This window comes from Sesamum indicum, linkage group LG2 (assembly GCF_000512975.1).
Source record: "Sesamum indicum cultivar Zhongzhi No. 13 linkage group LG2, S_indicum_v1.0, whole genome shotgun sequence".
NCBI classification, from domain to species: Eukaryota; Viridiplantae; Streptophyta; class Magnoliopsida; order Lamiales; family Pedaliaceae; genus Sesamum; species Sesamum indicum.
In genome coordinates, this window is record NC_026146.1 from 8,941,313 (window position 1) to 8,956,132 (window position 14,820).

The window sequence follows — 14,820 nt, forward strand, 5'->3', positions numbered from 1 at the left end:
AAGAACAATTGAAAATTATTTGGAACTACCCAAAAAACAATATCCTGCTAATTAGGCCCATCATAATTTAATTCACAATTTGATAATAAATAAAAAATATAGATTCAGCCACCGCTGGAGTTCATATAAGGAATCCAATATGTGTAATTTTAATAAGTAGAACGAGAATATTATACTTGGCATATTGATATAAGTCATGGGTAGCTTTATAAATAAAATTGAAAGAGAAAGAAAAAGATTAGATGTAGGAGCGGATAGGATGATTGAACTAAGAAAAATAATAAGCAAAATCTGTAAAAACAACAAGATGAGTTCATTGAAAGAGGAGAGGAAAAGGGAGGTTGATTTTCCATTTGACTAAGGTTAAGATATAAATACATGAAACTAAAATGCATTTATTAGTCCTAAAGTTATTCTTCCTATCTCTCGCAACACGTAGGGGTTTATTTTCACCAAGACCAATATTTATTGAATAAGGAGGATGTGTTTTATATGTGGATGGATAAATAAATATTTTATTTGAAAACCTCTTCAGACTCTAATGATCTGAGTTTTTGTGGCATGTCTATTGGCTTTTTTTTTTTTTTTTTACAAAAATTATCTAGAGGTGGGGGGAGTTTTTCCTAGTTCCAGTCCTTCTATATTAAAATGCATAAAAATAATTACAGCGAATAGAGCTACCTCCTTAGAATTTCTAGCAAAGCCATAAATAAGGAGTACTACTCCCTTATGAATATAGCAACATTGAACAAGGAGTACTACTCCCTTATAAATAGAGCAACATTAAACAAGGAGTACTACTCCCTTACAACAAAAGACACGAATAAGTGTACTAGAAAAATTATGACGAGTTAAAAGGTTTTTGTTATCCCACCAAATCGTGGATCGCACAACACCTGCAAATAAATCTGTACCAAAAAGCCAAGTCAAAATGTCTGGTAATGTTCCAAAAGGATAAATAAATGAACATTAATATTTGCATGGCGATCATTTCTGTATGACTGGCTATTTTTGAAGCTGTGAAAGGGGTTCATAAGACCTGCAAAAGATATAACAACAAGCAACCAGATAAACAAGAACAACAAAAGTGATAAAATCAGAAGATATCCAGACAAACATTGGCCACAACATCAACCATATGAATGAGTAACCTCCAAGAAATCCATATAAGTACAATCACGTAAACAACACAAAAAAACGCAGATAGGACAACAAGTATCAACAAAGAACCAATCAGTAATGAAGTACCCGTAATTTCATGAAAAATATTTTAACTGAAATTAGAGGTACTAGTACTTCTGATTTTAATAGCAGGGAAGGAGCAAGCATCATTTCTAATCAAACCTTTAAGAATACCTGTGATATTACCAGAAGATAGAATGGGGAGATGTTGGTTGGAACATGTTTGGTTGGCAAAATAATCGCCCACTTGGTTGCCCTCTCTAAAGATGTGTGATATCTTGAACTCAGTTTAGGATAGAAGATTTCTAATTTGTTGCAGCAGATTTTGAAGGTGCCATGGCCTTTGGGGGGGAGAGGAAATGAGTTTGAGGGTAATGTTGGCATCTGTTTCCACCCAAATTTTCCTAATGTTGCTATCAATGCACAATTTAACACCTCTATATATAGCTTTCAGTTCTGCTGCTGTATTGGAGATGAGGCCAAGATGTTCCTAAAATTCAAGGATGGTCTGACCTAGATGATTTCTGATGATACCACCTGCCCCTACAACGCTTGGATTTCCTTTTGAGGCCCCATCCGTGTTCAATTTAAACCATCCCCTATCTGGCTTAATCTACTTAACAATTGAGTAATTGGATGATATCTTATGAGGGGGGAGTGAAATTTTAAAAAGAGATGCAACAGATCTGTCCTCTTTCCAGTTTATAACTCTCATGAGGTTGGTTTTACGTAGAAGATGAAGATAATTGAGGGTTTGTGAGATAATATGATTAGCTTTGAAAGGAGCCCCCTCAAATATGGCAGGATTCCTGCAAATCCAAGTGTTCCACATGATCATCGGGGGAAGAATATCTCTGATGTGAAGCTGATTAGAAATATTGCTTTTCCAGGCTTGAAGGATAATGAAAAAATTGTCCGTGACTGGAATATTGAGTTGAAATTTGGAGGCAAAGAAACTCCAGACTTTAAGGAGAACCTTGTTATGAAGGAAAAGGTGAGAGATAGTGTCCTCCTCCTTCAAAAGCAAACACATCTAGAGGTTAGAAAGATGCCCTTTTGTTTGAGTCTATTGTCAACTGGTATCCAGTTATAGAGTACTTTCTAAATGAAGATAGAAATAGTAGGCCTAACGAGGGAGGACCAGAGATTTTTGAAGATGGGTAGTGAAGGTTTGTGATCCCTAATAATCTCTTGAGCTGATTTTGTAGGAAAGGAACCATCGGGGATGGTTTCTAATGCATAAAATCTTGATGCTGAGGATTAATGGGGATTAGCAAAATAAGCTCAATGATATGCTGAGGAACAACTTCCTTCAATTTATTAATATCCCATGTGTGGTTGGTCCAGAAGTTTTTGACCATGGCATTTGAGGTTCTGTTGGGGTTTGTGACAGAATGAAGGGGCCTGCAGGGAGCCAATAATCATACTAGAATGATACATTGCTAGTTCCAAGGCTCCAGAAAATGTTCTCCTAAGAGACAAATTTAATGCTACAAATTTTTCTCCAAATGTTAAAGTCCTTATGTTTAGCTTTAGTAGAGGCAGGTGTAGACTTTTTAAAATATCTACTGATAGTAAAGCTAGCCCATAGAGAATCGTTCTGTCTCAGCCACCACTAGAGTTTATGGGTGAAGGCTGTGACAGTATCCTTGATTTTCTAATACCCAAGCCCCCCTCTTCACAAGGATAACAGATGAAAGCCCATTTAGTCCAATGAATTTTTCTGTGGTCAGTAGTGGATCCCTTAAAGAATTTAGCAAATAGTTGTTCAATTTTCTGCAGAGTGCCAACAGGAGGACTCAGAACTTGAAGAAGATATATAGGCATAGAAGAAAGAACACTTTTAATAAGTTGAAGCCTGACCCTTTGTGAAATATGTTTAGGCTTCCATCCACTGATCCTGTTTTTCATTTTGTCAATAAGGGGTTCAAATAGAATTTTCTTCTTATGTCTTTTATGCAGTGGAGCGCCAAGATAGGTGATAGGAAGACACTTGAGGTTGAAGCCTGTAATGGATTTGATATAGTACGCAATGTTATTAGCATTCTTACTAGGGATAAAGAAGCTCTTGGAGTTATTTATTTTTTGGCCTGATTGGTCCTGATATAGCTCCAAGAATTGCATCAGTTTGGTTAGAGAGTGTTCTTCACATCTGGTGAAAATAATGATATCATCAGCATAGGCCAGGTGAGACACTCTAGTTTTACAGCCCATCTGATAGAAACATATAAGGATTCTGTGAAAAAAAGTGATTAAGCCCTCTAGAAAGAGCCTCTGCAGCAAGGATGAATAGTGCAGGGAAAATTGGGTCACCTTATCTAAAGTCTTGAGATGATTTGAAGAAGCCAGATGGTTCTCCATTAACCAGAATGGTAAACCAACCGCGTTCAATAGCATGCTTGATGAGGACAATAAATCTGGAGGGGGAAACCCATCTTCTCAAGAATCACATAGAGAAATTTCCTGTTCACCCTGTTGTAAGCCTTGGACATATCCAATTTTAAGATAAGATTCCCTTTACTATATCTCATGTCAAGATGATATGGCATTTCTTGGGCCAGAAGGATATTGTCAGCAATGAGCCTACCAGGCACAAAACCACTCTGGGATGAGGAAATGAGATCAGGAAGAATTTGGGAGATTTTAGTGTAAAGAAGCTTAGACAAGATCCTATTAGTAACATTGTAGAGGGAGATAGGTCTGAACTCGAACCAGGATTAGGGTGAGTCATTCTTAGGGATGAGAATGATAGATGTGGCAGTGAAGCTTCTGGGCATAAGGGTGCCCCTAAAGAAATCCATGACAGCTGTAGAGATATCCTCCGCGATAGTATTCCAGCAAGCTTGAAAGAATGCTGAAGACAATCCATCAGGCCCAGCTACACTGACTTTATTAATAGAAAAGACTACTTCTTTAATATCTTCTTGGAGGGTGGTTAACAGAGATTTAAGAAGGACATCTTGATGAATTTGAGAAAATGGAAACGGAAAATCATGAGGTAGTGAGGTGGCCGGGATATCACATAAGAGACTTTCAAAGTAAACTGTAGATTCCTTAATTTGAGCAGAGTCGGTTATTTCTTGTTGATTATCCATCACTCTGGAAATTCTAGATTTAACTTTTCTTCTTAACAGAGGAGTGAAAGAATTGTGTTCCTTTCTATTTTCACAGCAAACGTGGTGATTTCGATGCCAGATTAGCTCATCCAAACTGCAGGATAAGAGAAAATTTGATAAGGTTCTTTTGTCTTTTAAGCAACAAGGACTCGTTGATAGCGTTACATTTTACAAGAAATTCGAGGAAGAAATTAGAAACCTTAAAGAAGCACTATAGGAAATGAAATCGCTATATATTAGCGAGGAAAACAAGTTTTATCTTAAGAATGTCAAGAGACATAGCCAGAGGAACTTAAGTGAAAATCCTCTGGCATGGTGAGATAAAACAAGATCGAAGCTACTCTGAAAGTCAAGGAAGAATGCAAGTATGAGTACGTTCGATACAAACCTATCCAGATGAATATAGATGAATAAGAGGGATATGCAGATGATTATCGAAGAGCATATCAATCTTGAACTCATCAAGTTTGGAATCTCTACCTACAGTAGCCCTCGATTTTTGGTTAGAAATCATGATAAGGTAAAGAGAGGTAAACCCAGGTTGGTAATTAACTATCAAGATATTAATAAAATATGAGAGTATAATGGTTATACATTCCTAGTAGAGAACACTTAATTGACTTTATTAAAGGTACAAAAGTATTTTCTAGATCCGATTGCAGATCTGGATTTTATCAATTAAGATGGAGAGTGAATCAAAGAAATTTATAGCGTTCTCCACACCACAGGAACAATATATCTGAAATGTGCTTCCAATGGATTTAGCTAATGCACCCCAAATATTTCAAAGAAAATTGGATATTTTTTTTAAAGATTATTTTGAATTCATGTTTGTCTACATTGACGACATATTGCTTGCATCTAAAAATATGAAAGATCATATTAAACATCTTGACATATTTTCTAATGCATGCCAAAAAGAAGGTCTTCGGAAAAAAAAAACTACTATACTGATCAATAAAATTAAATTTTTAGGAGTTCTTATTGACGAAACAGGAATTGAGTTATAGAAGCATATTGTGGAGAAACTCCCACAATTTTCCAGACGTACTCAAGGACAAGAAGCATTTACAAAGCTTCTTGGGAGTTGTTAATTTTGTAGGCATCTTAATTGAGGATCTTGCAAGATACAAGAAGGATTTTCGACCACTTTTGGAGGAGACGGAAAGTTTAAAGTGAAAATAGAAAGAAATCCACACGAAAAAGGTTCGTGAGCTGAAACAAGTTTGCAGTGACCTACCAAAGCTTGCTTTACCACAGGATCGAGATGAATTGATAGTCTACATAAACGCCAATGAATATAGATGGGCAGCAGTGCTCATGAGAAGGACAACTACAGGGGAAAAACTTTGTAGATATACAGGAGGGTTGTTCTCAGAACAACAAGCTAACATTTGAAACATTAACGAGAAATAATTCTTTGTTGTTTGAAAGGCTTTTAAAAAATAACCTTTATTTTTACATGCTGAAAATTTACTTTAAAGGTTGATAGTATTAATGTTAAGACTTTATTAAAAAATAAATTATAATCAAAGATAGAGAAAGCTCGTATTATCAAACGGCAAGTTGAATGCCACTATTATTATTATAATATTATCGTTATAAAATCTCATAAAAATATTCTTGTAGATTTCCTGACGAGAGTTGAAGGCATCTGAAGCAAACTCTATCATGCTGAGACTCAAGCACCTTTGTGAAAAACTCGAGGAGCGTGACAAGAAGTTTGGGCAGCTAGCGGCGAATGCCCAAATTGCTGGTCAAATCCAATGAGCTGATCTAGACACAGTCTAGGTCGCTATAAGGAGTTCTTTATTAGTATCTACCTCGCTATGGAACGATTTACGATAACCAATTCGGAAGGCATCACCTTCGGGATGACTCACGAGTTGAGGGAGCATCACCTTAAACATGCCTTTAGAGTACAGGGCTCCAGACCTGTAGCATCGGATTCAAGTACCGATTGCACTAGATCATCACCAAACTCTGGTGAAACGAAAACAATTGAGTCACAGGAAGTGTAAACTCCTGAAGAATCAAGTCAACCCAGCACCTCTAGTGTTAAAGAGGGAGAGATTAGTTATAGGCTGATGAGAGATATTTTTAAGTTAATACTAACGAATTCATATCTTCTTCTGCTTGGCAAGAAAATCAGCGCATGTGGAAAAAATTAATTTCCCGCAAAGAAGTAAATCCAGACAAAGACCCATCGAAACATCCAAAAAATATAACAGGGTCTGGATGTTAGATGGGTCCAAACCAAAAGATGTCGGAGAATTGTATGACTTTGGAGCTCTCGCTTCAGTTCATATTATGTCACCAAGTTTTTCAAAAATTTCAAAACTTTCGGAGTGGATTAGTGGGGCTGTCTAGTGGATTAGTGGGGCCGTCTTTGATTCATGGCAAAATAACCCCCACCTAAAGAGAGGCGGTATTTTAGAGATAAAAAATTCGTATCAGTTGCTCTAGAAACTGCAGGAAAGGGGTCTTATCCACCATTTAATTTTATGAAGTTGCAGAGGCCAGACATGGTGGCTTTCAATAAAATCAAAGCTGTCTCAAGAGAAGCTCCCCTGGTATCAGCTATTAATGAAGACGAGATCTCTACCAAAAGAGCTTGGGGATTATAGGTCTGTCACACTGAGATGGACACAGTCAAGTATCCATTCAAAATTTTCTCAAACAAAGTGAATAGATCGTTCCTGTTAAATTTCATGACGGAAAAGAGCACTGAGTTCGCAGAAAGCTTATTTGGAATAAGATGATGGTAATTTGGAAAAAAAACCTACCAACAACCAAAGCCACGAGGATGAAAACGTGCAACATGCTGCATGTTGGGCAATGACATAACCATATATGCCCTTGTTGTGAGAAACAAGAGGAACTCCTATTTGGAACAAAAATTCGGGTCACACAAAAACCTGAACCAAACCAGGACAAGAGAAAAACAAAGAATTTTTACAAAAAGAAGTAAAAATTAAGGAATGTAAAAAATCAAGAATAAAAATGTCGGCAGAAAACAATAAAGACCAACAATTAGCAAAGTAGGAAAGGCAGCTAGCAATCACATGACCGACAAGCCATACAAATCATTATGATCAACATCTGGGCAGTGATGATGAAATTAGTGATGCCATCTAAAAGAGACAAGATGATAACGAATGCAGTGACGTCATAAAAAAATAAGTTTGGATTCCGAGTTTGAAGTCCGCGAACGTCTATAAATAAAGAAGCAATGAAACAGAGGGAGGAATTAGAAAAACTTCTCCTACTCTTCAAATCTTTGTAATTTTGAGTCTTTTCAATCTTTGTGATCTTTTAATTTTTTAGTTTATTGGGGTTTCCCCAAATAGTCGGGTCCTCTATTATATGAGCGGCTAAATAAGTTGTCTCCTCCAACAAAGGATATAATATCTATATAATATTTCATATATTTCTTCATAAAAGTAAGGCTTCTATTCAATTTGTTATCCAAAATTCTATTAAGTCCCTGTATCAGAGTGTTTTTTACGCCCTAAGATAGGAAACAAAATAAGGCTATGCTGTTTTGTTGCTGAAGGGGCCAAGTGTGCTTGTGAACCATCTACTGTGGCAATGTGGTTAGAGGAAGTTCGTAAAATCGAGTATTTGGAATACCCGAAAATAAGGCGGTCCAAACAAAGTATGAATTTATGGAGACTTAATTTATTTTAGAAGATGTTGGACCTAAGTTGGAGCATGTAGTGGACTAGCGTTAATATTTCTCTAGAAGGGCAAAATGGGCATAAATTAGGAGGACCAGATTTATACAAAATTAAAAGATAAAGGACTAAAACTAATATTGCCAAAGTTAGAGGACTAAAATTAATCCATGACACAAAGTTAGGAAACTAAAGTATTCTTTAACCCAAAAAGAAAAACATCAAAAAATTATGAAAAATTTCTTACATTCTTTTAAAATTACAGAAAATCCCAAAAAAATTTCAGAAATTTCCAAGCATCATCATCATCATAAATTATAGAATTTAAAAAAATTGGCAAGCTTTTTTTAAAATTTTCAAAATTTTTGAAAATATTTTAATAATGCAATTTTTTTTTCAAAATTACTAAAATATAAATTAGTTTAATCTTTTGCAAAATTTCACACATTTAACAACAATTATTACACCTAAATTGTAAAAACATTAAAGAAAAAAATAAAACAAAATTGCAGAAACTAACCTGGCTTCAGACGGTGGTGGGGCCGGGGGAAAGGGAGAAAGAGAGAGAATGAGAGGTAGAGAGCGAGTGAAAGAGAGAGATGGGGCAGGGGAAGTGGCTGGCGGCGACGGTGGTGGGGGTGGGCGGGCAAAGAGAAAGTAGGGAAGAAGGAAGAGGAAAAGAAGAAGAAAATTTGCAAGTTTGTATATGTATAATTTTGGAATGGCCATGGCTGTTCCAAAAGCTATGCCAAAGAGAGCTACAAAATTTGAAAAGCCATTACAAAATATATAGTTCAATGTAACTGTTTAAAAATCGTTACAAAGTACATATACAACTTCGTTTGGATAAATTCTATCACAAAAGCAGTTATAATTAATTAATTTTATTAAAAAATTATTATTAAAAAAAGATGACGTTTTCGATGATTTAATGTTGTAGAAATGTATAGTACTGGAACAATATAATTGAAATATATTAAAAAAACAAAATATACGTAGTATGCATTTGTATATTTGTAAATGTCAGTATTACAGTGATGTAACTGTCATCTTACAGTTTTGAACTGAATGGGTTAATCGGGCCGTTAAAATTAAGATCAAACCATCATATATCATCACACTTACCAAAAAATCCATTCAGCCAAGTTATACTACTATGTTGGGATCAATGCCTACGAGGTTGATAGTTGACCAGGGAAAGACGTCAACATTTTGCTGTAAAAAGGTTGTTAATTGTCCAACTATTATCGAACTCAGCAGGGAACAAATCTTGGTGATTTTATTTGGCTCTCCGGGCACCTGTTGCATACTTAGTAGCTCTTCAACTTGCTGAACACGAGATCATCCTGTTGAATAGAAATTCGACTACTTTTCTTGTTATGAGGGTCCACATCCATCTTCTCGCTGCTACCTCTTATCGCCTCCACATAACTTTCGAGTTGTGTATTGGTCACATTTGACTTCTCCTACCTTGGTCCAAATAGGGAATTCTAGCTTCATCTAGTAAACAGAAAAAACTGCCTTGAAAGTGTTTAGAGCAGATCGTCCAAGAATCATATTGTATGCTGATGGCATATCTACGACAAGGAAGATAATCATCCTAGTCTTCCTGGTGGGCTCCATTCCCAAGAAAAGGGGAAGCGATGTCCCAGAGGATGCACAACCTCTCCTGCGAAACCATATAACAAGGTATCCAGCGGCTCTAGTGTGATAGCTCCATCTGTTGGTACACTTAGTAAAACAGGACATCTGCGGAACTGCCTAAGTCCACAAAGATGTGTTCAAAAGTATAATTAGCCACTGTAGCAAAAATAACAAGTGCATCATTATGAGGTAAATATACTCCATGTGCGTCAGTAGGACCAAAGTAGATCATGGGTCCCCCTGCTCACTCCTTGTCGTTTATCTCCACAGTGGTTCTGCATGGGCGCGCTAGCTCGTCTGAGTTCCCATTTGTGGGTCCTCTTGCTATCATATGGATCACACTTTTAGTGGAGATGTTTTCTGGGCTCATTTCTCTAGCCTAGGCCTCTTTTGTTTTGTTTTTTTTTTTTTTTCCTGTGTTCCCTTTTGAAAGGGTCTTCGGCCTACTACTCGCCCCTGTGGGAGCTATAGTGGTGAGAATGCTCTTCCTTCTGTTTGCGCCTTTTCTCTTTCTCCACGTTATCCTTCAGATAGCCGGCTTAGATGCATCTTTCTATCTCTTGCCTTAGTTGGCAACAACAATTGGTATCATGTTCGTATTCTCTATGGTACCTACAAAAATATTTAGATTTTGGGAGTTGAAGGTCTTCCTTTGAGTCTTTATGCCACTGTAAAGATTGAAATCGATTGATTGCCATAAATATCCTAGTTGGACTAGTTATGTGAGGTGTGTAGTGCTCGTTTCTTGGATCAAGGGGGTTGAAATGTCCTCGTGGCTTTCCTCTAGTTCTGCAAGTGGAAGACAGCTCATTCTCTTTTCTTTTATCACAATTGTTCTTTTACACCAGTCAGGCATCCTCCACGTTCATATATTTTTCTGCTCGAGCTAGTACATCCAAAAAGTAGGTTGTTGGTTTCTTGGCTAAGAATTCGAATAGGGGCCCTCCACGAAGTCCATGAGTAAATGCACTGACAAGCACCTCCTGGTGGGGTGTAGGGACCTCTAGGATGCTTTGTTAAAACATTAAACGTAAGCTTTTAAAAGTTTCTTTCTCTTCCTACTTGATCCCTAGAAGGCTAATGAGCTGATTTTCGGTACTTCTTGCTACTAGCAAATTGGTGTTGAAAGAGGAAGCTTAATTCTGCAAAATATATAATTGATCCAGCTGGAAGCTGGTCGAACCATTGCTGGGCAGAATTTGTTAACGTAGTAAGAAAAACCCGATATTTTATGCCATCAGTATACCTATGCAGCAGGGTTGCACTATCATCCTAAGTAGGTAGATGTGAAGGTGCTCAAAATGAGTAGGGAGTTCTTCCACCATGATGTTCTCTTTGAAAGGAATACCACGTTTAGCAGGCATGGTCTTTATTGTCACCTGCTAGCGAAGTTCTACCATTTCTTTTATCGGCAATTGTCAGATACATAAGGGTTGAGCCCCAGTTGCTTCCTTGCCTGCAAAATCAACAAGGGTGGATCGATCTTGCTGGAGCCCGACTGAAATATGCTCGTCCATTCCTTGATTTACGGTGTTTCCCTTTTCCTAGTTTGGAAGAGACACCTGCTCAACTAGATTGGGAACTACGAATGGTCGAATTGATAGTCTCCATGATGAACTAACGCAGCTCACAGAACAGCGGGTTTATAGTGATAGGTCTAACTCTTGAGTCAAGAGTTGGGACTCGGCCAAGAGCGCTAGCTCCTAAGGCCGATCTAGGATAGGAACATTAACAATTCCTACAGTAGGATCTGCAAGTGGGGTAGTAGGTCTAGCTGCAGCAAGCAGGGAAGAGTCCCCCTTCTAAAATCCGTTGACAGCTCCATTGACAAAATTCGCCATTTCTCATACCAAAGCTCAAGTGTTCTCACAAATGGCGCCAATAACGTGCATCAGATTTTTGGTCATACCACAAGTGTCGAAGGATCTTCCGTGTGCAATCTCAAGATTAACGGGGGACTAACCCTGCAAAATAGGGGTTAGCACTCTGATGCTTAAGTCAGTAATGGATTAAAGAAGAAATGAAAAAAGAATATAGCTTGCCAACACATTTTTACACATCACCCTATAATATCTCCATGCGGTTTCAAGTAAATTGGCGACAAATGAACATGAAAATCCACAAACAACCAACTCCCGTAGTTTTCGGAAGACATGGCAAGAATTGGTCCACCTAGCAAATCTCAGTCAAATCAAGTCCAAATCACAGAAGGTTTTCTCTTGATGATAGCTAACTCAAAGGGCTTTCTAACGCCGTATGGCATTTTGCAACAACACCCATATCCTACTCTATACACGCCTATAAATAGAAGTCTTGTGTAGTCCTTTGATAACATCATTCCTTATTCTCAAACTCTCACTTATTTTCTCCATTTTCTCTCGATTCTTTGCCTATTTGAAGCCTACATTTTGCACTCCCCATCAACATATACAATTTATCATTATTCTACACCATCATTCTCATTTTAATTCAAATTTTTTTTTTTATTTCTTCTTAAATCCGTTACTGACTTAAGCATCAAAGTGCTAATCTCTATTTTGCAGGGTTAGTCCCCAATAATCTTAGCATTTCATGGAAGATTCTTTGACCCTTGTGATGTGGCCAAAAATTTGGTATGTATTATTAACGCCGTTTGTGGGAACACTTGAGCATTGATGTGAGAGATGGCGAATTCAAACAATGAACGTGATAATGACCCTACGAGGGAAACTCTTCCCTCTCTTTTATAGCTGGTCCTACTACTCCACCTGCAGATCCCACTGTTGGAGCTGCCAATTCTCCCGCTCTAAATCTAACATTAGGAGCCGCCATGCTCTAGCTCTCGACCAAACAGCTGGACCTACTGCTTTGAACCCGTTATTTCATGAGCAGCTTCATCAATTCTTCATGAAGACCATCAACTCAACCCTCCGTGGCTCTTAAGCTAGCGGAGCAGGACCCTCTTCCTACATAATTAATCCACCCTTGCTACTTTACAGGCAAGGAAGCAACCTCCTACAGTCCTCTGATATTTGGCAATCAGTGAGGAAGGAGGTGGTGGAGCTTCATCAGCAAGTGACAGAAGAGACCATACTTACTGAGTCTGGCATACCCTTAAGTGAGCACATCATGGCAGAAGAACTCTCTGCTCATTTTCGTGCACCTGTGAACTTACCTGCTTATGATGGTACCACTAATCCAGCTAAACATATCTCTTCTAGCTAGATCAGTTAAATCTTTTGCAGAATTTAGCTCCCTCTTCCAACACCAGTTTGCTAGCAGCAAGAAGTGCCGAAAATCAACCATCAGCTTTTTCTAGGTCAAGCAGGAAGAGAATGAGACTTTAAGGGCCTATGTTCGACGCTTCAACACAACCATCTTAAGGTCCCAATTGTTCACCAAAAGGTGCTGGTCAGTGCATTCACCCCAGAACTCCAAGGAGGCCCTCTTTTCGAGTCTCTAGCTAAGAAACCAACCACTGACTTCCTATAGCATCCTCTATGGTACTACACCTAACTACCACTAATTAGTATACCATTTTCTTAATATAACCCATTGTATAAGAAATTTCCATCTAACCCATAAAATAAATTCTATTATATATATATATTACAAGAGATTATGGATATCGCCAAAAGTAATTATAAAGCAATATTATACCAAAACAACCAATATTCGACACATTTTACCAGCAGATGTAAGAAATCACATAGCTACAATCAGACATCAACCTAATACATAATAGTGGCGTTTTAGTTTATTTTTATAGGACCCTGCTTAACCAAACTGGACTGCATCACTCAATGAGCTTTGCCGACTATCACCATCATCATCATCTAAATCACAATACTTCTCTTCTACTTTCTTTTATTGCTTGCCCCCTCCCCCGCAGACATCACACATCACACAGCACAAAGCTCGTGTGATATCCTATCCTCATTGATACCACACAGCATATAGCTCGTATAGATCCCATCATCTCTATTGATCAATGACAGCACACAACTCGTCATTGATCATATCATCTTAAGCCATTTCAGTATGCTCCCCAGTTAGGTAAGTCATCGTTTCATTTTATTCCCAACATCAATATTATTAACTTCCTGATTCAATTTCATGTAATAATTATTCTCGTCAATAACTTTTTCTATTCGATTTCATTCCACAATCAATTATACAACCACATAATCATTATCCAACATCCGTATAACACAATCACAATTAAACACATAATAGTAGTTTCACAGATATAAAAGTAACAAATAGTCAACATCCATAATATAAACAATCCATATATTATATCCATATATATATATATATATATATATCCAACATTCAATATATTATATTCATATATATATATATATATATATATAAACCAATTAGCTATATTGACCTCAAATCTCAAAATAATTCAATTAACCCGAAGAGTTACTTAATCCTCCACTTTATCTTCACGTCCTATAGTAAATTATAATATATATACAATCAATACCTCGTAAAAATCATAAATTTTAAATAAAATATTATATAATATTCATATATTTTCTACCTATCTTTTTGTATTCTATTTATATCGAAACCCAACCCTCCGTTCCATTTTCTTTTACATAACTAAACTTTCTTCGCTTCTCAGGTATATATTTAATTTATCGACTAACTCATACGAATTTATTTTATCAAACTCTTATATATTTATAACTACCGTTTTAATAATATTTCTAACTTAAATTATTATAAAAATCTCATATTTTTTTTAAATATAATTTTCTAATATTTCTATTAATTTCTATCAATTCCTGGCTACTATATAATATAATTAAACAGCAATATATATAATTAAGTATTTAGTCACTAAGCCAGCTGAAATTGAGTAAATTAACTATAATACTGATTAAATCTAGCAAATCTAGCAATTTAATTAACCAAGTATAGCATTGTTAAATCAAATGTGATATTTAATTCAATACTAATTTAAATAATCAAACTCATAAAATTTTTTGGTTAAATAATAGATCGATCAATATAAACTACATTTAATACATAAATTAATTAAATAATATAATTATATAAATTAAAATTTTAAAATTTTCATACCTTTCTTCGTCTTCCGAGAAAAATTGCAACATTTAATACATAAATTAATTAAATAATATAATTATATAAATTAAAATTTTAAAATTTTCATACCTTTCTTCGTCTTCCGAGAAAAATTGCAATTG

The 14,820-nt window shown here is 36.4% G+C and overlaps 1 protein-coding gene across 1 annotated transcript; it reads right to left on the bottom strand.

The window, feature by feature from the left end:
* On the bottom strand, nucleotides 3,900–4,277 carry LOC105155874. The gene has a single exon (XM_011071858.1). It carries the CDS (start codon nucleotides 4,275–4,277, stop codon nucleotides 3,900–3,902), a length of 378 nt encoding a protein of 125 aa, XP_011070160.1.